The sequence below is a fragment of the Lampetra planeri genome, chromosome 6, assembly GCF_965212315.1.
Source record: "Lampetra planeri chromosome 6, kcLamPlan1.2.h2, whole genome shotgun sequence".
Lineage (NCBI taxonomy): Eukaryota > Metazoa > Chordata > Hyperoartia > Petromyzontiformes > Petromyzontidae > Lampetra > Lampetra planeri.
Genome location: NC_136112.1, coordinates 2,918,897 through 2,943,258, shown reverse-complemented (window position 1 = coordinate 2,943,258; position 24,362 = coordinate 2,918,897). Strand labels below are relative to the sequence as shown.

The following is a 24,362-nucleotide window of genomic DNA, read 5'->3' as shown; positions in this document are numbered from 1 at the left end:
CCCCCTAAAGCTATTTAAACGACGGACCCAGCAAAGTGCTTGACGACAAGGACGAGGTTAGGACGATTGAAGTAATTGGTTTTTTTGTAGTAGTCGTCGTTGCGAAGCGAAATTTGTTTAAAATAATAAAATTTCACGAACCTTGTTTGTGAGTATCTCACGCCGCCGAATCGCGCTGTTAGTGGAGCTGCTACCGTCTCTACCCCCCCCTCCTCCCCCCGGCGAGGTATGACTGCACTTTGTTAAACATTGCACATTGTGATTTAAGCTGTTAACGAATTGCGTTTCTTTTGTGATGCCAACCCGTGCTGTTGTGCGGTAGCTGCCGGTTTCGTGATGCCCACTGGGTTGTTTTTCTTGTTTTGTTGTTGGGGTTGCAGTCGGCACGCATTAGATCTTCATCCTCCTCCTCCTCGTCATCATCATCGTCGTCGTCCTCGTCGTTAGTTATGGAGCTGCACATTCTCGAACATCGTCTGAAGATCGCGAGCATCGCCCGGGAGAGTCTTCCTCTATTCACTCACGGACTCGTCAAGCTCGCCTTCCTCACTGATCGCACTCGGTGAGTGAGACACCGGGGGGAGACACGGGGGTGGGAGACACGTGGGGGGGGAGACACTGTGAGACACTGTGAGACACTGTGAGACACCGAGAGACACCGAGAGACACGGTGAGACACCGGGAGATACGGGGGTGAGAGACACGGTGAGACACCGGGAGACACGTGGGGGGGGAGACACACGGTGAGACACCGGGAGACACGGGGGTTCGGGGTGACACGGGGACCCGGTGGGACACGGGCACACGGGGGGTGACACGGGTTCCCGGTAGAACACAGGGGGCGTTGAGACGTGTACCCGGTGAGACACGTGGGGGCGACACGGTGGACGGGCCACACGTGCACCCGGTGGGACCCGGTGGGACCCGGTGGGACCCGGTGGGACCCGGTGGGACCCGGTGGGACCCGGTGGGACCCGGTGGGACCCGGTGGGACCCGGTGGGACACGGTGGGACACGGTGGGACACGGGTACACGGTGGTACACGGTGGGACACGGTGGGACACGGTGGGACACGGTGGGACACCGTGGGACACCGTGGGACACCGTGGGACACCGTGGGACACCGTGGGACACCGTGGGACACCGTGGGACACGGGGTAGCGTTACACGTGCCTCGGGTGGGACACAGGGTGGGGTTGGGGGGGGGTACACGTGCCCCCAGTGCAATATGGGGACCCCGGTGAGACAAAGGGGATACCGGAAAACTTGTTTTAAAATCCCGGGCATTTAACTGTCTGCATTTTGGTTACCGTATTCAACCTGTGACGCAAACTCCGTCAATTCGATAAAGGATAACTTGGACGTGTCACTTGCACCGTGATGCAACGCTTGCACCGAATACGGGCCGCACAAACCTTAACGGAACTTGTTAAATGCCCAGTTAATATTATTTAAAGGAACTGTGCCTATCTCATCACGCGTTGTTCACCCATCTCCTCCGACCCCCAGTACCTTGCAGTTAACTTCTTAGTGCCGGGCCTTCGAACCTTAATTGGAACTTGCAATGCCCCCCTTTTGCAATGCGGTGCAGTCACTTACATATTGCGCCTGCTGCAGCTTCGATTCGCGATCCTTAGCAGCACCCGGCAGCCGATAAGAACTACATAATCTCGTGCCTTCGAATCTCAAAATCGGATTTTAGGTGTGTCGATACTGGAGGAATCCGATGAGCGATAAAGCTCTTTTTGCACAGGTGTCCAGTAATCTGGTAGTGCAATCGTTGGCGCGTGTTGCAAAACCGCGACCAATGTTAATCATGATTTTCTACACATTTTTTTTTATTGTTGTACAGTTTCTCAGTACCGGGTCACCCAACAAACAAGCGCACACGAAAAAACACACCACGAATCATTGTTACTGGCCGGGCAAACTGCTATTGACTTAAAACATAAAAACCCGCAACATTTATCGGTGTCGATCTCAAACCGCGGCGCTAATCGGAGCTTAGAACCCCCCCTCCCCTGCATTAACAAATACCGAACCATCCAGAAGCTTAACTGGGACCTAACCCCTGCACAGCTGTTGGCAAAAGCCTCGACCTCTGCACATAATTAATGATTGCACCCCCTAACCCCTGCCCCGTTTATGAGTAAAACATAAAAAAACTCATAATAATTCGCATCCGACCTTTTGTCAATGCCTTAACAGTATTACCTGCTGCTTGAAGGTATCTCTTCCACAGGGTTAGTCGGCCAGAAGGTTTGTTTGACCATACTTCGCCCCACGCTCGTCAATGCGGGAATTTCTTGTGTCCGCCGTAGCAGCGAATCGAACTCGGAGCGGCTGATTTCGCAGGAACAGCTTTTCAGAGTCCCAGAAAATGGCCCCACAAGCCTGCCCGGTCCCTTGACTCCGACCACTCCGCTTGGCCACCGTTTCCTACGCCCAGAACTCTTAAATATCCAGCAAATGTCGGGCCTGTTGCTGAACTCTTCACCTACACACCCCGCCCTGGCCTCGCGTTGACTCTCAACACCGACCCCGAATCGTTTAGCGGCCGGTCATTCGCATTCTCAAAAGTCACAGCCGCGTAGGGCTGGTGCCGGTTGCATTCACGTACACTGCTGCTCGCGTTATAACCGCATTGGGTCTGAGTGGTTAACTTCCCAACAATGTTACACCGCGACCCCCATTGGGTTTATGCGGTCACAATCGCGTTCGTTTAGTTCCAGTGAAATTGATTTCCGTGGCTGCGTTTACGTGTCTTATTAACTACGTCACGTTTGGTTTTGTAGTAACCCTGTAAGCGTTGCATAGTAATGTAGAATTCCCATACCTTGTAACAATAAAGAGCAATAATCTGTACGGGTGTTTTTCGGTCCGCTACTGGATGAATCCCTCCAAACATACACACGCCTTGATGGTCATCTGACCATACTTTACCTAGCTGGTCAACGTGGGTTTGAAGGGTAGGTTCGAGGATCAGTTAATGTCACTTACCATTGACGTTAGCCATGGTCTTAAATCAACTTAACCCCCCCCCCCCCACCGGGACATAGAACCCAACTTAGTACTGTACCATATTTGCGTTGAGGTCTATAATTAACTTTGGAACACTGTGAAATGCTAATTTTCTACCTAAGACAAACATCACAATGGTATACACCATAATGTGTTAATTGCGGCCATTTGATTCATGCCGGACTTGCGCCATTGAATCGGAATATACATTTATTCTGGAGGGAATCCTGTGAGCTAAGGTGTTGGCTACCCTCTCAAGCAGGGCCCCAGGGTCTTCAATAACAACCCACCAAAAGCCCTTGCACAGCTGCTGCTGCAACAAGATGCTATGCGAATGATCTGGTTAAACAAAAATGCCACATTCGTCAATGACATGCTAGCGTCATATTATTGAGTAATATTACAGACGTGTTTTTTTGTTATTTGTCCTTGTGTACTCCTGCCAACACGTCCTTAGATTTCACATGCCAGCGAATCATGTTATGAGAACTGCTGTTATTCCTCCCTACGGTTGTTGTTGTGTTGTTAGGTACTGTGTAGAGTATTCATGAAATAGTGGCACAACTTTAAATCCCCCACTGCCTTGGCCTTTTGAACCCAGCATGCCAGTGGGCGGCAGTGCCAAGCATTGCTTGCAGGGAAGGGGTGCATTAAAACGTAATGTGGTGGGGTGCAGCTTTGACCTGTACGGTGACTGGTCACAGGGCATGAGCCCACTGGGCACACGTGTGGCAACCCCATCAATTTCACCGGCCACCAAGCGACGAATCTTCTTCCTCGCTGCCTTCTTTGCCCATATCCAGCCACTGTCTCTCCCCCCCCCCCCAGCGTCTTTACCTGGCTTTTAACCGCGTGGGGGGGGGGGTAATGTATTTTGCAAGTTATAGGTCAGTGTGTGTATTGATGGTAAGACTGCCAATGGACGAGGCAGAATGCAAGTAGAACCATAAAAAAATTTCTCCCCCAGCAACAACCCACACGAGATGAGCAATGTTTAGTAATAAAAAAATAAATAGCCGCATCGAGCGCCGTGTGGGCGTGTTTGTGGGTAGCGTGACTTCTGCCCATATATATTTTTCGAGTTAATCTCAATTTAGATGTTTGCGTTTTAAAAAAAAGTGCTTATTTCTACGTGCTGGTAGCTCAACGTAGACAATGACAGTACGAATAATCGTTGCACCGAGTAAGAGTTTGATTTAGATATTTTTTTCCCCTTCCAACAGCAAAGTGCAGATTAATTTACGTACTGTATGCAGTAAATACGTTTAGAAAGTATTGTTCCACGGCAGGAAATTAAAGTCAACCTTTCAGCTGACATTTTAAAAGACGTTGAGACATTCCCTTACATTTGTCATCTTCCCTGTTCGTGCTTTACTTTCAAATATATTATTTTTATGTCCCTTCGAGCAAGAGAGCGCGTCATGTGATGTGGATTAATTTCAGATTTTTTCTGGTTAAAAGCTAATCCGTCACATTTACAAAATCCAACAAATTGAGTGAAAAATTAAAGGTCTGTTTAATGTCCCCCTCCCCGCCATTAACTTGCATCTGGGAAGCATGTTTGTGTGACGACTCACCCGCTTGCTATATTCGCTGCCGAGTCGGAAAGGTGGAGTCTCCACGCATTGGCCAACTTTTCAAATGTCGATTTCCGTTTTTTGAGTTGGCAGCCAGATTTCCCGACCAGTTGCGAACTGCTCACCACCGTAGGTTCGATTTTCCATTGTTGTTCACGAATTTAGTTTATTTTCTTGTTCTCAGACTTGCAAGGCGAACGTGAGTGGAAATATTTGTCGGTTTAAAACCCCATTCGCATGCTAAAGTATTCGGTCGGTCAACTTGGTAAATCCATTGGTTCATTAAATGTGCAGCCTTGTAGAGGTGATCGGGAACAATACTTGAAAAGTTAACGTAATCTTCACCCAATTAATGAGAAAACATTGACAATGACCAACGCAGGTAATAAAGGGCTTTGCTTTGTTTGACTTTTTTTTTTGCTTTAACAATGTACACCTTTAACACGCCGATTGTTTCAATTAGGAGAGGTTGGTTTATTGTCGCTGTGATATTTTTCAGCAGTTGAGCCCTGGGGTTTTTGTTGTTGTTGAAGCTATAAGAGAGATACATGCCTTATTCTTGCAGTGATGTGAAGGATGGGCGGTGGGGGTGGTTGTTACGTGATAAACACATTTAAAGTTTTATAGTGTGGAGATAAATATTTGCACTTTGGCTTCGTTTTCTATGTATGTCAAATCCGCCGGCAATAGCTTGTGCGCCGTGAGCCCAAGGAAGTTGAACATGACATCGGGAATATTATGGATACGTTCGTTTGATTGGCAGCCTAATACAAGTTTGATGTCGAGGTCGGTTAGAAATTAGAGGTGGTGGTTTAAATTCAACAGAAGCTTAAAATTGTAGATACGTGGAGTGGGTGCTGTTGTTTTTAATAAGCAAGTCTAATAAGCAGCTATATATAGCTGTAATGTTAGATGGGGGGGGGGGTTGCTGCTATGCAGGCTATTTTTTCCTTCTGGAGAAAAGTATTTCTCGCTGTATACTACTGATGTAATAACCTGTACGTGTTTCCCAAGTGTTACAAAGTACGTGTTTGCTTTTTTTGTGGTTCGGAATACATTCCTGCAATTTTTCACTATAAGAAGGGCTTTGTACATGGAGCATTCTTTTCTAAAATTCCACAAAGCAGGTGCATGGTGCTTTTATAGAAAACAATTTTTAGGTAGTTTCATTCGGTTACTAAATATTTTGCACTCGATGCTCTAATAATCCTGATTTTTTTAAACCTACTTTTATTGAAGGTGGTGTTGGGGAAAGGTTATTCTGTTTGCTGTGCTCATCGGAGTGTTCTTGAACTCACATCGCGAGCTGTTTGTGATAAGTTCGTTACAAAAGATGTGCGCCTAATGGTTCGTGTTCCGTCTGATTTTATAACGCGTTTTCTGTGCGTTGATGCATTGTGTAGTTTCACGTCCAGACCGTCAATTACGGTCGTTGCGGAAATTTAAGTTGGTGCTATTGTCACATTAAGTAATTGAAGTGGCACATTTTTTGTTAATGAGTTGTTGGCATTTGTGTGTGTGTGCGTGTGTCTTTCAGGTGTAAGTTTTTCAGTTTGACGGAAACACCGGACGACTTCACCATGATTGTGGATGAAGAAGGATTTAAAGGTAACCATTTTTTTTTTTAACAAAGCCAAGCTTGTAGCGCAATTTATTTGAACTAAATGTTTGCCTTTTCTTTTACTGCCCGCATTTCACCTTTATTCTTGGAATCGTCTTAATGTAATTGTTTTTTTGGCAAGTTAAACCCACACTCCCGCTCTCCCACTGCGGGTATCCATCATAACCGTAGCGTAAGATACCAAATGGTAATCGTCCCGTCTTTTTTTTTCTCCGGTGTCGCGACCAATTTATTCAACACGGGAACTCCTCCTCCTCCTTCGTGATTATCAAACCCTAAAAAGGTTACGACCACTGATGTCACTACTACGACGATAATATCTTAACACGGGTGACATACACAGCACTGGTTGCATCAGCCGCCCTCTCCACTTCTCAGGATTGTTACCCGGCGCCCGGGTACAGGGAAGATTCTTGCTCTGCAACCGAGGGGTGGGTGGGGTGGGTTTGGGGGGGGTCGGTGGGGTGGGTTGGGGTTAGAGAGTGCAAGCGAGAGGGGGGTTTTCGGGGCTTTACACGGAATGTGCTTGTGCCATCAATTCTCTCTCCAACCCGACCCTGGCCCACTCCCGTGGCCACTGCTACATTATTACATGGGTGGCACAGCGAGCAGGCGAGGGTGGAAGGAGATTCTTGTTTTCCCCTTCGGGCGACAGCATTCCTCTTGGCAAGGAGCAGCGCGCTCCTTTCTTGCACGTTGGCCCGCTCAAAAGGAGCACGCGTCCATATTGACGTGCGACTTTTCGAAGGCGATTGATTAATTTACACGACGGCGGCTAATCAATCCTAAGCACTTTTCATCATCAATTGTCGCGTTAGTTTGTTTATTTACGATAAAAAAAATTACTGCAATGTGGGTAAAAGGTGGGGGGAGGTGGATATATGCAAATAATATATAAAAACACACATCGTTTGATATAATCTGTTGCCCATTTACATTGCTGTTGTAGATGAGGGCCCCCCCCACTCCCTCACCGTGGGTGGTGGTGTTGTTTGAGCGTAGATTTTAGAGCCGAGTACAGTGCAACAGCGTTTGCTACGCTCACTCTGCTGCAAAAAAAGTTAAAGAATTTGAATTGTAGTCTTAACAGTTTTTGAATGTAGTCTATATTTAGCCCATCTTGACATATATATACACCCTCTTCTGCTTATGAACATAGCAACAACTACCAACATAGTAAAGTTGCAGTTCGTGTGTGTGTATCTTTGCCATTCGCTACTTGGTGTTTATAAAGGGGGCGGTGGTTATAGTATAGTTTGATGTCTCTCGAGAAAAACTTCTGGCCTCGTTGGGCTGTGACCAAGTTATAAATAAAGTTAGATCTATCAAGCTTCAACATGGTTCACGTTAAAGCAGTTGCCATGTTAGAATATAATGTTAACGTCAGTGGTGTTCTGGTCTTGTTCATTGATGTGTTGTGTGTATTGGTAAACGCTCAGCGCCACCCTCAAGATGTTTTGCATCGCCCGGGCTGCCTTCGCTAGGGAGTCCGCTGTTTATTTATGTCCTTGTTATGCACGGCTTGCAGTCGCTCGCTCACATTTCCCCAAACATTGATAGACTTAACCCCAGGCAGCTATTTAGGTCTTCATATGTATGGAGTGTATATCTATCTTGGGAAGCACAAATGTTTTCTTAAAAATCGGTAATCGCTGTCCGTCCCTCGTATCGGTAAAGGTTTCACTGCGTTGCTCTGTTACGGAACTGCTCAAAGTTATTGTTTGCGAGCGAAACGTTAGCGGTTGTAGCACGATGTATTATTTTTCTACACGCAAAATCATTTCATTTCCCCCCCCCCCCTTGCTCTGATGAATTATTTTCAACAACCGGAAGATGGAATTGGAAGTTGTTCATCTCCATGTGGGAAAGAAAAAAACAACGTTGAGTCTTGATAATGGCTTTCGTAGTCCTTGTGTTTTCAGAATAAACATCTGTTTTCATAAATAACGTTTGGCACGTTTTAAAAATGCTAAATGTTGCACATAAGCGCTGCAGAGTGCTGTTGCTGTACTCCATTGCGTCTTGGGTTTGTGAATTGTTTTCAAGCAGATATAATTTAACTCGACTAAAACTAAACAAGTTTTTATTTTACCAGGTAAGGCCCTCTGAGCTGTCTAGCTCTTGTTTCAGAAGCGACCTGTCCGCCACAAATGATAGCTCAACGAAGTGGCGGCTTATCGTGTGGAAATTTATAGCAGCAGCTAAATAGTCTAAACGTGTGATGTTGATTCTAAATGTGGAGGGTTAAAACCGGACGCCCCGGAGAAAAATCCACGCAACCACGAGGAGAGACACATGCAAACTCCCAAATACGCAGCAGGCGTCAGGGTCGGGATCGAACCCACGACCTCCTGTATACCAGGCGAGGTAGTTAACATCTTGCCATCTTGGCGCCAAGAATGTTGTGTTGACCTTGATGACTTTGGGTTGCAAAGGGCAACCCTGTTGTGTTCATGTCATAGTACGTTCTGTTCGGTACTTGATCTATAAATTATAATTACAGAAGCGTACCTTGCAAGTAATACTCTTGTCATGCATTACACTTGCTAAGTGTCTGCTTTTTATGATTGTGTTGCAAATCGTCTGATCTGTGACATGGGGTACTACGGCCAATTGATCTGAACGAACGACTCTTGTGGAATATTCCCAATGAAGCTTGCCAATAAAATGTGATTATATTTTTAGTTTTGTGCAATTTTTGTTCTTGACTGTAGCCAATTGAGTCCTTGATAAAAACGTGTAATGCGAGCCCGTTGATTTGATTGGCTGTGGGGGCACGCTGTTGCGGGCCTTGCGATTGGCTGCCGTGGACCAATAGAGCGTCGACAAGGAGAGGGCTGCTGGGTTTGTTTCCAAGGGCTTTCCACTGTCGGATTTGCAGAGCCAGCAGTTTTTTTTTAGGCTTTCAGATCCGATTGGATGGTAGTGGCTTGTTGTTTTTGTTGGTTTGGTTTGTTTTGCGTAACTATAAAAACCCCTATGTTTTATTTCCTTCATTATGTTGTAGCCTCCACCGGCTCCTATTTATTAAAGCTAGCCCAGGCCTTGGAACAGTCAACATTACGTTGGGCTTAGCGGTGTGGTAGCGTGCTTATGCAATAACTCGATAAGTATGGTTTTTTTTTTAAATCTCGGATAAATACCAGCTTGTTGTGCAATTGGCAGAACTGTTATATAGTGTCTTAGATCCTTGGGAGTGGGCCCCCCCCACCCACATTGAATTGTTAAGCAGTGGAAGGTTTGTGAAATTAGTGGGGCCGATTTCACCGTTTTGAATATTTAATGGATGTTGCCGTTTTTAAAAACCTCAAATGTAATTTTGCGCGAAATAATGAAGGTTTTGATTGGCAATGCAATTATTCTTTTAGCATTATTACATTTAAACAAAATTCGGCAAATGTGTTAATTACCGCAGTTGCAGTCACTCTCTGAGCCCATTTATTATTTAAGCACCGTTACAAATTTCTGCTCAAGTAATTAATTCCACCTTTAGTTATTAGTCCTTTTTTGTTATTCTACCCTAATGTTAAGAAATCGTTGGGTGTTATTTTTACCCATTTTTCATACATCGCTATCACTGTCATGGCGTGTTCTTTTGTCTAGTTGCTTGACTTTTTAATGGCTTGCCTCACATTTTAATTTTATTCTGGCATTTTGTAAACGCTATATTTGTTTTATTCCGTTAAGCACTGTTCGGCATTCGAGCAAAACACATACAATCGTGTTTCCAGAACCCGCTGCCTATAACAGTCACGGGCTATACATCACGTGGGGGTTAACAGGCGAGCTCGTTTCTACCCTTGGCATAGCTATAACGCGGCCACCGCTAATTAAATGAAGTAATCACGTCCCAGCGGAGACACCAAGAACTGTTTAAATTGTTTGTTGCGGCCAGGACGAGCTGGGGGAGGTTTTTGCGCTCCCGTCAATTGGTGGCATCGCCGCTGTTGCCGGGCAGACACTTTGTTTGGTGGCCACATGCGCGCCCAGGGGATCTCCACTTTACTGCGCAGAAAGAAAGTGGGGAGGGATGATTTTTTTCTTTCCCCAGCTATTTTGCACCCCCCCCCCCAGCCAGCCTTTTCCTCACTCGCACACAGAGGTCGCAACCGGGTACCCGATACCGGTACCCTACCCGATACCCGGCTACCCGTACCCGGCCGGGTACAGGTACGGGTACCCGTTTGCGACCCTGGTGCGGCCGGGTACGGGTAGGCCGTGAGTCACTGGTGAGTAATCGTTTGTCACTCATTTCGGGTAGGGTACGGGTACGGGTAGGGAACAGGTACCTGTACCCGGCCGGGTACGGGTACTCGTTTGCGACCCTGGTGCGGCCGGGTACGGGTACGAAATCAAAACCCGTTTGCGACCTCTGCTCACACATCACCGGCACCGCCGCATCGGAGGTTTTTTAAAGAGGTCGTTGCCGAATATGCCCTGCAGATGGTAGCGGAGGGGATTGTTATATTTTTTCTGAAAACCTTTTTGGTGTTTGAACAAAAACAACTGCCTTCTTTTGTATTTGTGATGTGTTTTTTTTGCCAATAGATTGTAGGGGTAAAAAAAAAAATTCTGACCCGGTTTTACAGTGTCTTGAACCGTGCAATTGAACCCCAATGTTTACTTGTTAATTGCTAGAGCGTAATCGGGTGAATGGTTTTCATTGTATGTCTTTTGTTGCTTGTAAATGGCAGATTTAATCTCAGAAGGGAACAAATATATATTGGTCTTGGCAAGAATCTTACGTGTTTATTCACGTTTGGATATTGGGATGGGGGGGGGTTTTAGTGGCCAAGGACTGGAGTGATTCTTTTTTTTATTCAGGAGTTTATATTTGAACCTGGACGCGGCGTGAAGCCAGCTGAGCTTTTCAATGGTATTTTTGAGCCCGGTGATAAACTAAATCTGTACAACATGTTTATTCCAATTTTGACTTGATTTTGTAAAAAAAATTCCAATGATGAATGCTTTCCAGTTTTAAGAGTCCAACGGTTTGGAGCGTTTACTATTTTTGTTGCGATAAACTCCAGCTGTCTGATGTATGTACGTATGTTGAACTTCTTTCGCACCGTGCGTAGCCAACCGTGCTAATCGGAGGTGATACGAGAACTCGTCAAAAAGGTTACAACCAAGCAAAACCGTCGTCGTCGTCTTCATCCGAAATAGTAATACGTTTTTTGTTTAACGCAGGTTTTAACATTTTTTATTCTCTCGTGGAAACGCACAGAGCTGCCGGTGTCGGAGCGGCTCAGCGTGGAGGACGCCACGTGGCTGGCGCTCAACGTGGTGTCGGGCGGAGGACACAGCCCCAACTCGCCGGCCGTGGGCGTCACCAAGATCGCAAAGTCCGTCATCGCTCCGCTTGCCGACCACAACGTCTCCGTGTTCATGTACTCCACGTACCAGACCGACTTCATCTTGGTGAGATTGCTGTGCGTGCGTGCGTGCGCGAGCGAGCAAGAGTGCCGAGTCTTTGTCCCGTAGTTTGTTGACCTCCCCCTGTACCGCACCTCCGATTTGGCAGGGTTGGCTACGTACGGTGCGACAGAAGTTGAACATACGTACACACGGAGTCGCCTCAACCGCCTGCTTGGGCTTGCGCGAAGTTAAACGGGGGTCGGTGGATTAGTCGAGGTTTTTGCGGTCGTCTGGCTCTGCAACTGGGTCATTGTCTCGTCCACACGTTGGTGTATTCCCGAATGTGTGCAATTGAAGAAATGGAAATGTGCGTTGGCCACATTTTCTCGTTCTGGAAACGGCCCTTGGATTTTGACCAGCTCTCTGACAACTGAACAAAATAATTTCGTCTTGGTTTACATGTTGTCTTGCATAATATTAAAAATTTTAATATATATTTTTGAGACATTCTTAGCAGATGAATTGGAAAATGCTTTGGTTTTTAAATATGAATGACAACGATTTAGTGTGGTGACCTTTTTATAAGGACTATTAATACGTGTCGGCTTTATTTTTATGGTAGACGTTGTAACCTTAAAAAGGCCGACTCAGAATTCTTACGTTTCGTTTATTAACATTTCACTGTCCTTGCATTTATGTCAATAATGTAAAATATACATAGAAAATGTTTTAAAGGTCTTGCGTATGAGGCATGACTTTTGTAAAAACAAGTTTAAGAAAAAACAGCTCGCTCCCTTTTATGTTTAGTGCGCTTGTGTCAAAAGGTAAGTTAGTGTGAGTTTTCACCGCTGTGTTTGTGCCAAATTCAATTTTCGCTGAAGTTTTGCACATGTCAGGGCAATGTCCCAATTTGCTCTCTGGCTTTGGCATCTTCTTCGGAAAACTAAAAGGACTGCCGATTTTCTTCAACACTCCCAAGTCAGAATAACGTTCGGAGCTAACAGTCGCTCACAATCAAGCAACCGAAGGAATCGGGTTGTTTACGCTAAAAGAAATAAGTGTTAAGTGTCAAACGGAGACCCGTAAAACAGAGGTCGCAATCGGATACCTGTACCCTACCCGATACCCGGCTACCCATACCCGGCCGGGTACGGGTACCCGTTTGCGACCCTGGTGCGGCCGGGTACGGGTACGGGTAGGCCGTGAGTCACTGGTGAGTAACCGTTTGTCACTCATTTCCCAACGTCTTGTCTTTTCTCACAATTCAAGTTCCTAGAATCAACCCACCCGCGCCTGCAACATGGCTTCATCCCAGAGGTCGCAATCAGGTACCCGATACCCATACCCTACCCGTACCCGGCCGGGTACGGGTAGGGTACGGGTAGGGTACGGGTATGGCCGGGTACGGGTACCCGTTTGCGACCCTTGTGCGGCCGGGTACGGGTAAGGAATCAAAACCCGTTTGCGACCTCTGCCGTAAAATGATGTTGCTTCCTTAATGAATAATTTTAAGTCAACACTCTAATCTGTGCGAGTGGCTGCAATAGCAGCGTGGCCTTGTCCTGAAAACCATTTTCTCCTCCTTCCCCCCCCACTCCGAGTCATAATTGTAATGCACAGCACGCGTTTACGATGGATGTTAATTGGTATATTTTTTTGTACGAAACGCAGGTGCGCGAGCGAGACCTCCCGGTCGTGATGCATGCCCTCTCCACGGAATTCGCCATTTTCCGTGAGATTGACGGCGAGGTGGTGGCTTTGGATGACACTGTCATTGTCAACGGCTTCGTGAAACCTAAAAGCGGTGGGTTGTCTCCGTATTTTTCTCGATAATTTGCAAGTAACATTTTTTCGTTAATCATTTACGGACGCCCAACGTTTTCCATTCGTACGAGCCCTCTCGCGTTTTGTTCCCCCCCCTGCCGTGCGTCCGACATGCAGTGAGCAGGCCGGTCATCCACCCACTGACGTGCCCCGTTAACCAGTTCTGCGTGACGAGCCTCGACCCCACCACTCTGCCACTCATCACAACTCTTCTCATGGACATCATGTTCTACTCGGGAAGGTACGTGGCAGGACGCGAATGAGGGGCCCGGCTGTTTTCGCTTCTCATTGGGTGTGTGTGTGTACGTTGACATTTTTTCGCACCGCACGTAACCAACTATGCGCATCAGAGGTACCGGGGGGATGAACAACAAACTAAAAAGCAGTTCTAAAGAAATGAGTTCTCAATTGAAATCGAATTTTTTTAAGAACTGCCTTTTGGTCTGGTTACTTTGCCTGGTGTCGCCACCTGCGATAAAAATAAATTACGAACTCAAGTTTACATCTTTAGTCGTTAGTGCGAAGTGACATAAAATGTGCAAAAGAATTTAGTTAAATTGTGTACAGCTCCTGTAAACTAAGCAATTTTTCTGAACTAAACTTTTTTATTTTACCAAGGAAGGCCCACAGAGCTATATGGCTCTTTTTCAGAAGCGACCTGGCCACAAATGATATCTCAACGAAGTGGCTCATCACGTGGCAATTTATAGCAGCAGCCAAATACTCTAAACGCACGTCGATTCTAAATGTGGAGTGAAAAACCAGAGGACCCGGAGAAAAATCCACGCGACCACGGAGAGAACATGCAAACCCCAAATATATACAGCAGGCGTCGGGGATGGGATTGAAACCACGACCTCCTGTATACCAGGCAAGGTGGTTAACATCTCGCCACTACGGAGCCCCCATGTGACTGCTGTACTGGCGCTGTTCTTGTTCCCGTACTCCGTGTAACACCCGGCGTCTGTGTTGACTCTAGAGTGGGTGTGCTACAGAACTTGTTTTTTTTTATTCCCACTCATCTTCTTAAGGCCAACTTTTTCTACGCCCCCACCCCCTGCCTCCCCCTGACGACAATCGGGAGTAAGCTGTTTACAGGGTTGTCGTGTTCCTTTTTGCAGCGGCAAGGACTCCTCGGCTGACAACGCAGATCGGGAACTCATCAAGTTTTTTTCCTTCTCCTTGATCGAGGGCTACATCTCCCTGGTCATGGATACCCGCACACTACAAAGGTGATAGATTATTTTTAATTTAGATTTTCTAATTTAGACGGTGTTTGTAGCGAACGCTAGTACCAGCGACGACACTATGCTGATGTAGTTATTTCGCGGAAATGCTTGTGTTTTTAAGGTCTTGCCGTAGTTTGAAGCATTTTAAAAATGTTGATTTTAAAAGTCATGGCAAGCCCTTTGTTATTGCCAGGAAATTTCTCCTGATGCCATGTGCGGCGACAAAATTATGCTGCGAGCTCGGTTTTGACGCGTTAATTTGATTCGTGCGTGTTTGGTGAAAAAAAATCTGTAGGTTTCCGAACAACCTGCTGTTCACAAGTGCCTCGGGGGAAGTGTGGAAGATGGTGAGAATAGGCGGGCAGCCTCTGGGTTTCGGTAAGTTTGAGCCTCGTCTGCCAAACTCCAAACCTCGTGCACTTTCCCGCACCTCCGATTAGCACGGTTGGCTACGTACGATGCGAAAGAAGTTCAACACACATACGTGCAACGAACATCCCTTCATTGTAATCCACATTCATGCACCCTCCTCTTGTACATTTAATTATGCAAGCGCCATCGTATATTAAAGAATTTTGCCGAGCAAGTGACACTCGTGCACCTCATTACGTGATTGACTGCAAGCTACAAACATTAGTGTCTTGATGAATGTTGCTGTTTTTTAATTTTGAGCCTTGTACAGTTAACGGAAGATGATGGATTAATTTTAAAAACTTAGTGGGCCGCCTCACGAGTGACACCTCTCTCTCCAGTTCTCCTTGTGGAATTAAGTTGGCTATCCCCCCCCCTTCCCTTTGTAGTTTGCTTGTGCTCAAAGGGCACGTTTTGCAACTTGCTGTGTTTGCAAGAGTTAAATGTCTAGCGGGGGGTGTGGGGGGGCATTCAAGTGTTGTTGCTGCAATGTCTGCAAAGGTTTTTTTTTCTCTCCCCCTTCTAAAAACACTTCATGAAATGGTCTTGTCAACAAGCTATTAAGGTTGCATTACCGGGTTTAGCATTGGGCAAAAGGATTTCTGCACATCACAGGGTGTGTAACAAGTCCGTAACTGTGCTCTCCTTATAAGCTTGCAAGTGCCGGGTAACAAAAAAAAACATGTTTTTGGTTTTTATTTTGCGAACATTTAATGGCAGGTCACCGAGACTATTGGGGGTGGGGGGGGTAATGTATCCACCTTCGCAAGTGAACAAATTGCTTTCCACCCGACCCGGTCACGTGTAATTGGGTGCAATTGCCCTCGTTTGCATCTGGGGGCAGTGGAAATGTTGTATCTGGAGCGTTTTCTACAAACTAACAGCGCGCTCGTGTGCGCGCTGTTCCGTCTGTCTAAACGGACGATGAGTCGGCATATTTGCATGCTAGCGGTGATGCTTATTTTGTAGGCGTGTAAAAGCTTTGTAGGAAATTACGCCGTTGTCTCCCAACTGTTGTACAATTCTACACGCGTGTTGTGCCGGTAAATCTTTTATTGCTTTTATGATGCCATCTGAACGGATTATCAACTGTGACATAGTTCAAATGGACATCTAGTCCTGTTGGAGAGGACTGTTTTTTTTTATCATAGCAGCGTGTGTCACGTCTGAACATTATATCCTTGAGCAGTCGTTGAGATTTTTTGTTATTTTTTAACAGAACTTTGAATTCGCCCCCATAAAAAAAAAATCTGAACCAAGTTACGTCATTATTTTAATGGCCTTGAGCAAATTTACCGGGCCTCTCTTGGGCAATTAAAAGCTTTTGCGTTAGGATGTGACCCAGTTGAAACTCTGTTGGGATTCTGCGTAACCGTGTGTGCCTTGTTGTCGCGGGCAAACGCGCCCGTACAGGATGCGCCGCCAACTATTTATTTTTTATGGTGCCAAATGTACGTTTGCCGCTTATACATTCACATGTGGCAGCAAAAACGAATGTTCGTGCGTTTTTTGTTTTTTACTTTTGCAGACGAGTGTGGCATCGTGGCCCAGATATCGGAACCACTCGCCAACGCAGACATCTCGGCCTACTATATCAGCACATTCAAGTTTGATCACGCTCTGGTGAGTTTGAAATCCACTCCACAAAAAAAATAATGTTGCCGCTGCATTTGCGATTTTGGCACGAGAGTGTAAATTACAATTCAGCTGCTATTATACGTTTGAATACACAACAAAGGTTCCTCATTATAGGTTAAAAAGAATATAAACCTTCAGGATATCACAAAAAAGGTTGGGTTTTTTTCCTTTTGTCCTCATTTTTCAGGTTTCGTAGCGGCAGGTTTTGGTGGTTAATTTATTTCATTATGAGAGGGGGACAATTGATGTGTGGGAAATTGACCTGGCGTTGACTTGGGCTGTCCCAGTTGCGCAGATGCTGCTGTAAGGCTGCATTTGTTTCTGGCAAGAACCCCGCATTACTCGGTGTTGGCTGACGAAGGCAGGCTTTGGTAGGAAAGTCGTAAAAAAAAAATAAACTACTTAATTTCTGAAACTTTAGTTTCGAGCCTTGCTTGTTAACGGGCGCAGCTTGCACGAGGGAAAAAAAAATTTTGAGCGATTTTCAAAAAATATACGCGGAGGTTTGTGTAGGGGAGGAAAAAAAGCACCCAACGGGTTTTAGCTGTTTACGCTTTGCGAAGCTCAAAGTGTGCAGATTTAAACGAGCATTTCGGAAGGACAGAGAGGGACCTTTTTGCGCACAGTGGTTGTTTTCAAAACGTTACCACCTTTGAGTAAAAAAAACTCTTTGCCGCAAGGGTGTAGAGTTGCAAATGAGGAAAAATATAATCCTGTTTATCAAGTTTTCTCAAAAATATTATAACGGACAAGTGTTATGGCCTACCCATGACACTAAATGAACTTTAAGTAGAATGTAACCTTGATGCGCCATTTGGCCGGTTTAGGTTTAAACTTAAGATGAGGAACTGATTTCTTTTGTTTTACTTTGCATGACCTGTCCTTCATATAGTGGAACCCATTTAAAAACAACATGTACGCGCCTACCCAAGGAAACTTTAGCGTGATGCATGTTGTGCACCAATTCCTTTTTCAATTTTTTTTGGGGGGGGGGGGGTGGTGCTTCTTCTGGGCTGCGTAGTGCCGTCCATTGGTTCCAAACCTATCCGTGTATGTCTCTACGCCTCTCCTCAAAATACAAACTTCGTGATGTTTTAGTCTTTCCTTGGCAATTGCGCATCTTAAAAGTAAATCGTAGGTGAGCAAAATGGGTGGGCGACGCCCGAGTGCGAACCTAATCTCCAGCAATGTTGTATAACGTCGCAAAGTAGAGCTTTGCTGCTTGTTGCTCACACCATGACTTCTGCATTTCTTGCGTCCAGACCTGTAGCCGATTACGGGGGTCGGGAGGGGGTAGTGGGGGGATGGGGGGAGGCGCACCACGTTACCATTTGAACCTTTACAAATTAAAGTACATCATGCGGTTAATTAAGCAGGATCCATTAGGTGGAAAGCTGACTGTGTCAATTTTACGTTCTGATGGTTTAAAGCTCCCCCCCTCCTCCCCGCTCCTGGCTTATGCATGGTCAGCACTGTGCAGCAGTTTCATGGCAGCCCTTTGAAGCCAGGTCCGTCGGGCGTGCACTGTGCATTTGCTAACGATGGGTACACACACGAGTGCATGCGTGCGCGAGAGACCCAGTCTCATTTTTCCAGTCTGACGCTTCGATAACCTTTAGAACAAATTAATTCAATTTTTGAAAGGAAAAAAAAACACTTTTCCCTGCTGTATAAATTTTTTTTGCCACCCCCCCACCCTCAATCCCCACCCTTTAAACGTAGATTCGTATCCCACATAGATGATGATGATGATGCAACCTCCAGTGATTTTACCATTTTGGATAGAAAATTATGAAAGCAACACCTGTTTTAAGTTCCAGACAACGGGAGAGTGCTTCACGGTCCATATACTTGTGGGCCTAAACGGGGGTGCCAGCTTGTTTTGTGGTGGTGACACAACGCCGTGATAGTGACACAGCGCGCGGTGATGGTGACAATGAAGTCGGCTGGGCTTGTCCCGTGCGTGCCCGGGATTTTTGCCATTTCAGCAGCCCAACCCACTTCGTGTGTGCGTCCGTGGCTTGTGCTCGCTCGCGCTCAGGGTTTGGACTTCCTGGCCGTGCCGTTAGGGAGTTCCTGCCTCCTCGGTTCACAGCGGCTATCGCGTGACTCCGGTTTTTCCTGAAGAAAAAAAAATGATAATGACGTTAACAGCTAGAACAAAGCTAATGGCTTTTTTTTTTACTTTTTTTAAAATCCACATTCGGTTATTTATTTCAGGTTTTTTTTTGTTGAGCTTGTGTGAAAGTTTACTTTGTTGCTTCTTTATCTCGGATGGCTCGTATAGGGTTCATTTTGAAATCCACTGTTTAGTACCGTAAGCGTCTTCCACATCTTGAGGTTAGGTGCAAGCGACATTGTCCAGTTTTCCCCGGTTGGCTTTTCGAGGTTATTAGAAATTAAAAGTGTTTGCTTTTACAAAAATTGACAGCAAAAGTTTGCGATCGCAAGTGGCTCTATTGGGGTAGCTTTCAAGCTCACCGCTGAACAAAGTTGGCATTTTCTGCTTTTAAAAAATATGTACAAGCACCAGTGACTAGATTTTTTGAGTTGGATCGCAGGTCATCAACACAACTAAAACCCATGTTTCGCCGTTTAAAATGGACGGCAAAACTATTAATGATAAAGGTTTTTTTTGGTTGTATCGTGTAAAATATAACCGTCGTTAAACCCACCGCCACCAACCCGACGCAGCTAAATCAGTAAGGTTTGTCACGTAAACTAAGCGTGCCAATTAGTTACAACTTCAGCTTGTGTGTTGGAGAGTAAATTTTGAGTTCGACGTATACGCTGGTCATTACAACATCCAGCTTCATTGGGCAATTTTTCCAGAATTGTGTAAAAAGTATTTTAAAAAAACCTAAACTCAATACAAATAGAAAAGCACGTTGTTGGGTGGTGGTGGTGGTGGTGGTGCAGCTTCACGCGGCTGCTCACTGTACCGCACTGTGGCCGGGCCCTGTGCCCCGCAACACGTGAGCCAATCACGGAGGAGATGTCTGGTCGCGTTAACGCAGCAGCAGCACCCGTGGGCCCCGTCGTGGTGTGTTGGCGTTGGATGCCTACCAAGTTTTTTTGTTGTTGTAACAAGCAGGGGGGGTGAGGCGGGCGGGTGGGTGGGGGGGCTAGGCGGGCGGGTGGGGGGGCGAGGCGGTTGAGGGGGGGGGGGCGAGGCGGGCGGGTGGGTTGGGGGGCGAGGCGGTTGAGGGGGTGGGTGAGGCGGTTGAGGGTGGGGTGCGAGACGGTTGGGGGGGGGGGGGGCGAGGCGGTTGAGGGGGGGGGGGCGAGGCAGTTGAGGGGGGGGGGGCGAGGCGGTTGAAGGAGGGGGGCGAGGCGGTTGAGGGGGGGGGGCGAGGCAGTTGAGGGGGGGGGGGCGAGGCAGTTGAGGGGGGGGGCGAGGCGGTTGAAGGAGGGGGGCGAGGCAGTTGAGGGGGGGGGGCGAGGCAGTTGAGGGGGGGGCGAGGCGGTTGAAGGAGGGGGGCGAGGCGGTTGAGGGGGGGGGGCGAGGCGGTTGAGGGGGGGGGGGGCGAGGCGGTTGAGGGGGGGCGATCTGTCCGAGTGGCTTTGCAGATCTCGCAAAGATTGATTACGGATTGGCTGCTCGTTAAAAGTCAGAGGCCGTGTTTTGTTAATTTGAACCTGAAAGTAACTTAGTCTTCCAATGAACAGCAGTTTTGTGTCTTCGCTTTTACATTTACAGCTTGATAATCTCCCTGTCACTAGCTTGCGAGCGGTGTTTGTTTTACATAAGCGATTGCCAACAGTTTAACGCAGGCTTATGGATTGCCAACAATTTGAGTATTTAATACATACCAAATGTTCGTGGTGTGTAGTTCTACTCTGTGTTAGAGATCTATTTTTTCTTTCATATCCAGTGGCTTTCTTTCCTGTACACTAAAAAAAATATTGAGAATGCAGCAATACCTTTTTTCAGCACAGTGGATGGATAACTACTTGGCTATCCCATAGATGTAATATAAATGTATCTGTAGGCATTAAGTGTTAACTCAAGTATGAACAGTGCATGATTCATGAGGCATATCACTTTCTCCACATTTTCATATTTGCACAGCTCTTCAGGAAAGCGAACAATAGCACGGCGACTTTAGCTCACGTTGACATTTGATAACCTTAGAATTATACGAATGCGTGAAATTGTCTAGAGTGTCTTTAAGAGGTATCTGAATTATTTTTTGCTGCGTATTGGAAATCATTGGCGAAGTCAAGCTTACGCGACGTAGTAACCGTGTTTGGTCGGGCAAAGTACATTCACGGCCATTTTTTTGTCAATCCACTGCTGGATGAGGGCCACCACCCCGTGCCATTTGGAAGGATGAGTGTTATTTGGCCATACTTCACCACAGCGGTCAGTGCAGGTCAGTGGCGCAGTGGTTAGTAGACCTAACCCCACCGCACCTCCGATTAGCACAGTTGGCTACGTACGGTGCGAAAGAAGTTCAACGTGCATCGTGCAATGCGCTTTCAACCCGGCAACCAGTTATGGATTCCCGGCCAAGGCCAACTTCGGCGCAGAGCGATATCTGAACCAGTCCTGAGCACGACGATCCCTTTCCCCAATCCGCTCTGTCTGGCGTGGTGAAGTATGGTTCAAACAACCCCAACGACAGATGCATCCATGATGGGGGGGGGGGAGGCCTTCGACCATAATGATTAGATTTATAAATCTCTATACGTAATTTTTTTTGTCATTCTTTAATGCAATGCCTCGTCCCCTTTCTGTGTGTGTTTGTGCTGTGTAGGTACCAGAGGAGGATATCCAAAGCGTGGTATCCATGCTGCAGCTGACGCCGGCGGACAATAGATAGCGTTACAGCTGTCGTTATCCATTTGGGAGGTGTGGGGCAGCCCCCCTTTAGTTATGGGTGGGGGGGGGGCCCTTGGGTGGGATGTCTGACAATGTGTGTTTCTTGTGGGTGGGGGGTAAAGAGGTGGGGGTTGGGGGGGTGTGGGGAGAAAGAGGAGTTGTTAGAAAAGCAATGGAAAGGTCAACCAAGCCATATTGGCTTCATGGAGACACTAAAGGAAATGTAGGAAATTATGTTTTCCTTTCCAATGTGCCAACACGATAATTCTCCCGTAGGACTGGTTTTGGTGCCGTGTTATTCGTCAATGGGAAGCGTCGAGGGGCTGAGGGCAAGCGGCAGGGGGGAGCGGGAGCGGGTTGAAGAGGGGGGGGTGAGAGAGTAGGGAGGGTTTTGACCCATTGTGTGTAGCGTGCGTGTGTGTGCGCCACGGGGCATTTGCGCGTACACGTGATTGTCCCGTATGGAACGTATATAGAAGTTTTGAAGTACCTAAGCTACTAGGACATTGATGGCCTGCATTGAAGGTTTATTTATGAGACAGGTGCTCTGAAACACGTGGCGTCTTTATTCCCTCATCAAGGGAACGCGTAAGTATATCGTCAGGCCGTTGTACGAAGACCTTCAATACATTTCCAGGATGGTGAAAACTGTCAGCCCAATACGGTGGCCACATTCATCTATTTAGTTCCATCGGGATTGGATGGAGGGCATTCGATGAACGTATCCAGTACCGCGGTGGCGATTGAGAAAATATCAACCTCTGCTAACTAACTATAATTTTCTAGCGGCCTTGGTGTTATAATATCTCTTGAATGTCGATTCCGTACAGATTTAGAACCGCTTCCTTGTCACCAGTGCGCTTGCGGGGCTGCTCTTATCGCGTCGTCGAGTTGGGTTTATACGGTCATTGTGACAACGACAACAACAGCAGCAGCAGCAAACTAAACCATCCTATCTTAACACCGTACGCCCGTCCGTCGTGGAATCATCATTTTTTTGTTAACATCTCTACGAACGGTTAGGCGGTTGCTTTTTTTGTTTGGGGGACAGCCTTCCAAATAAAAATTGGCCTAAATGTTGCCGAGGGCTCTTTGCAGTTGGTGGAAGGGGGCGGTGGAGGCGGGAGGGGCAGTCTTTGTAGACTCTGATTAGCTAGCTGGGGTGGGGGGGGCTGGTGAGGCAGCTTTACGTCTGGACAACAAGCTGGGGAAGATGTTATTTTCCACTTTTTAGTTTGTATAAGCAAGCAAAAAATATTGAAGGGTACAAAGTGCAGAGAGAGGAGGGGGGGGGGCGCTGCTCGATTGTAGCATTTAACGCAAAGTCCCACGACTGTCGTTTAATTTTTTTTACTCTTGCCGTTGTTCCCTAAGCACAAGAGAGCGCTGCTGCCACCGTCATCGGAGATGATGATGATGATGGAGCTTGAACTCTCTCCTCCTTTATTCAAAATGTGAGCAGCCCCAAGGGGGGGGGCGGTGGCTGGGCGGGCAGGCGGGCGGGCGGGCAGGTGACCAAAGTGGGGCAGTTGCTTCGTGAGTTTACGCGATGATTCTTGCTGCGTTTTTTTTTCCCCGCATCTCATCGCCGGATGTGAGACAGCCATTCAGGCAGGTAGTGATCCGCTACGTTTACCGTGCTAGTTTACACTTTTTTTTCCATTTTGACGACGACGACAACAACAACAAACAACAAGAAAAAAAATCAAAAAAAGCCAACACTGTACATTTTGCTTATTGCTGTGATCAAAATTGACAGTTTTTAGTAGAAATGTTTAGAATTATATAAGGTCAACACGCAACATACATTTAAAGTATTACATGGCAAATAATGTGTACGTTTCATTTTCAATGGACGGGGGCGGGGGGGGGGGTAGGAATATTGTAAGCTTCTTGGTAAAGTGATGCTGCACTTTTTTAGTTTTTTCCCCAATGATTTTTCGAGCTATGCTGGCCACCAGATGCATAACGTACATGACAGTGACCGTTGTTGATGAGCGTTGATGGAACGGGGAGGAGCCCCACGTCGTGGCTGATGGGTTGTGTAATTGTGGCGGTGCAGGCCTTTTAAAACGGCTATTGCCGTGCGTAGTACAAAAGTAGCAGATGTGTTTCTGTGTGTGTGTGTGATGGCTACTCGTCAAAAGCCTAAGGCCAGCAACTGGACTTTCTCACCTAATGTCATTTAAACTGATAGCTTGTTTTACGTGTGTGTGTGCGCGCGCGCGATTATATAATACTGTATATGATGTGTTCCACTCTTTAAGGAACAGTTAGAGTTAAGAAAGTGCCATACAGGTTAGATCGACTTTCTCGTAAGGCGTAGTTGTAGTCGTTACATTTGGGTGTTTGAGCCATCGTGTGTGTGATTTGGCAGCGGGATGTTTTTTTTGGCTGGAAGTTGTGTCAAGCGGTTTAGACCAGGGGCTGAGAGTGCAGGGGGGGGGGGGTGAACGATTACAACTTTAAGATACTGTACTATGAAGAAAATTGCACTGTTTCATCCAGATGATAACCATCTGGACTTTTTTCAGCCGAATGTATTACCAGTAAAGGTACACTATTGTCTAAATAGTTTCTCTTTATTTGTTTAGAGTCTAAACGCCCTGTTTATTTAATTTCCAAAGAACTGCAAATTGCTGGTAGTAGTGTGATTTCTCATCGTAATGGTGTGCTTTATGAGAGCGAGCGAGAGAGAGAGGCGCGGTGGCTTTGTTGAAATTGCGTTTGCAATTTTATAAGACACGATGCAGGGCAATGTGATTTGACAAAGTCGCAAAGCAACGTAGTAACGTCATCAGTCCACCCGGAATGTTTCGCATGAACGCGTGAACCGTTGGGCCACATCTGCCTCGTGC

The 24,362-nt window shown here is 46.6% G+C and overlaps 1 protein-coding gene across 1 annotated transcript; it reads left to right on the top strand.

Moving 5' to 3' along the window:
- On the top strand, window positions 1-21,673 carry LOC144719393 (cytosolic arginine sensor for mTORC1 subunit 2-like). Its single transcript, XM_078595264.1, has 10 exons — window positions 1-226; window positions 381-562; window positions 6,136-6,206; window positions 11,447-11,640; window positions 13,249-13,381; window positions 13,519-13,642; window positions 14,523-14,633; window positions 14,926-15,008; window positions 16,570-16,664; window positions 21,440-21,673. Exons 2-10 carry the CDS (start codon window positions 450-452, stop codon window positions 21,503-21,505), a joined length of 990 nt encoding a protein of 329 aa, XP_078451390.1. The 5' UTR covers window positions 1-226; window positions 381-449; the 3' UTR covers window positions 21,506-21,673.
- The last annotated feature ends 2,689 nt before the right edge of the window (window positions 21,674-24,362 follow it).

Excerpts from the sequence above, each read along its gene's own strand:
- LOC144719393 (XM_078595264.1), top strand. The coding sequence starts at position 450 with ATGGAGCTGCACATTCTCGAACATCGTCTGAAGATCGCGAGCATCGCC. Across the intron at positions 563-6,135 it reads TTCCTCACTGATCGCACTCG|GTGTAAGTTTTTCAGTTTGA; the intron begins GTGAGTGAGACA and ends TGTGTCTTTCAG. Across the intron at positions 15,009-16,569 it reads CGGGCAGCCTCTGGGTTTCG|ACGAGTGTGGCATCGTGGCC; the intron begins GTAAGTTTGAGC and ends TTACTTTTGCAG.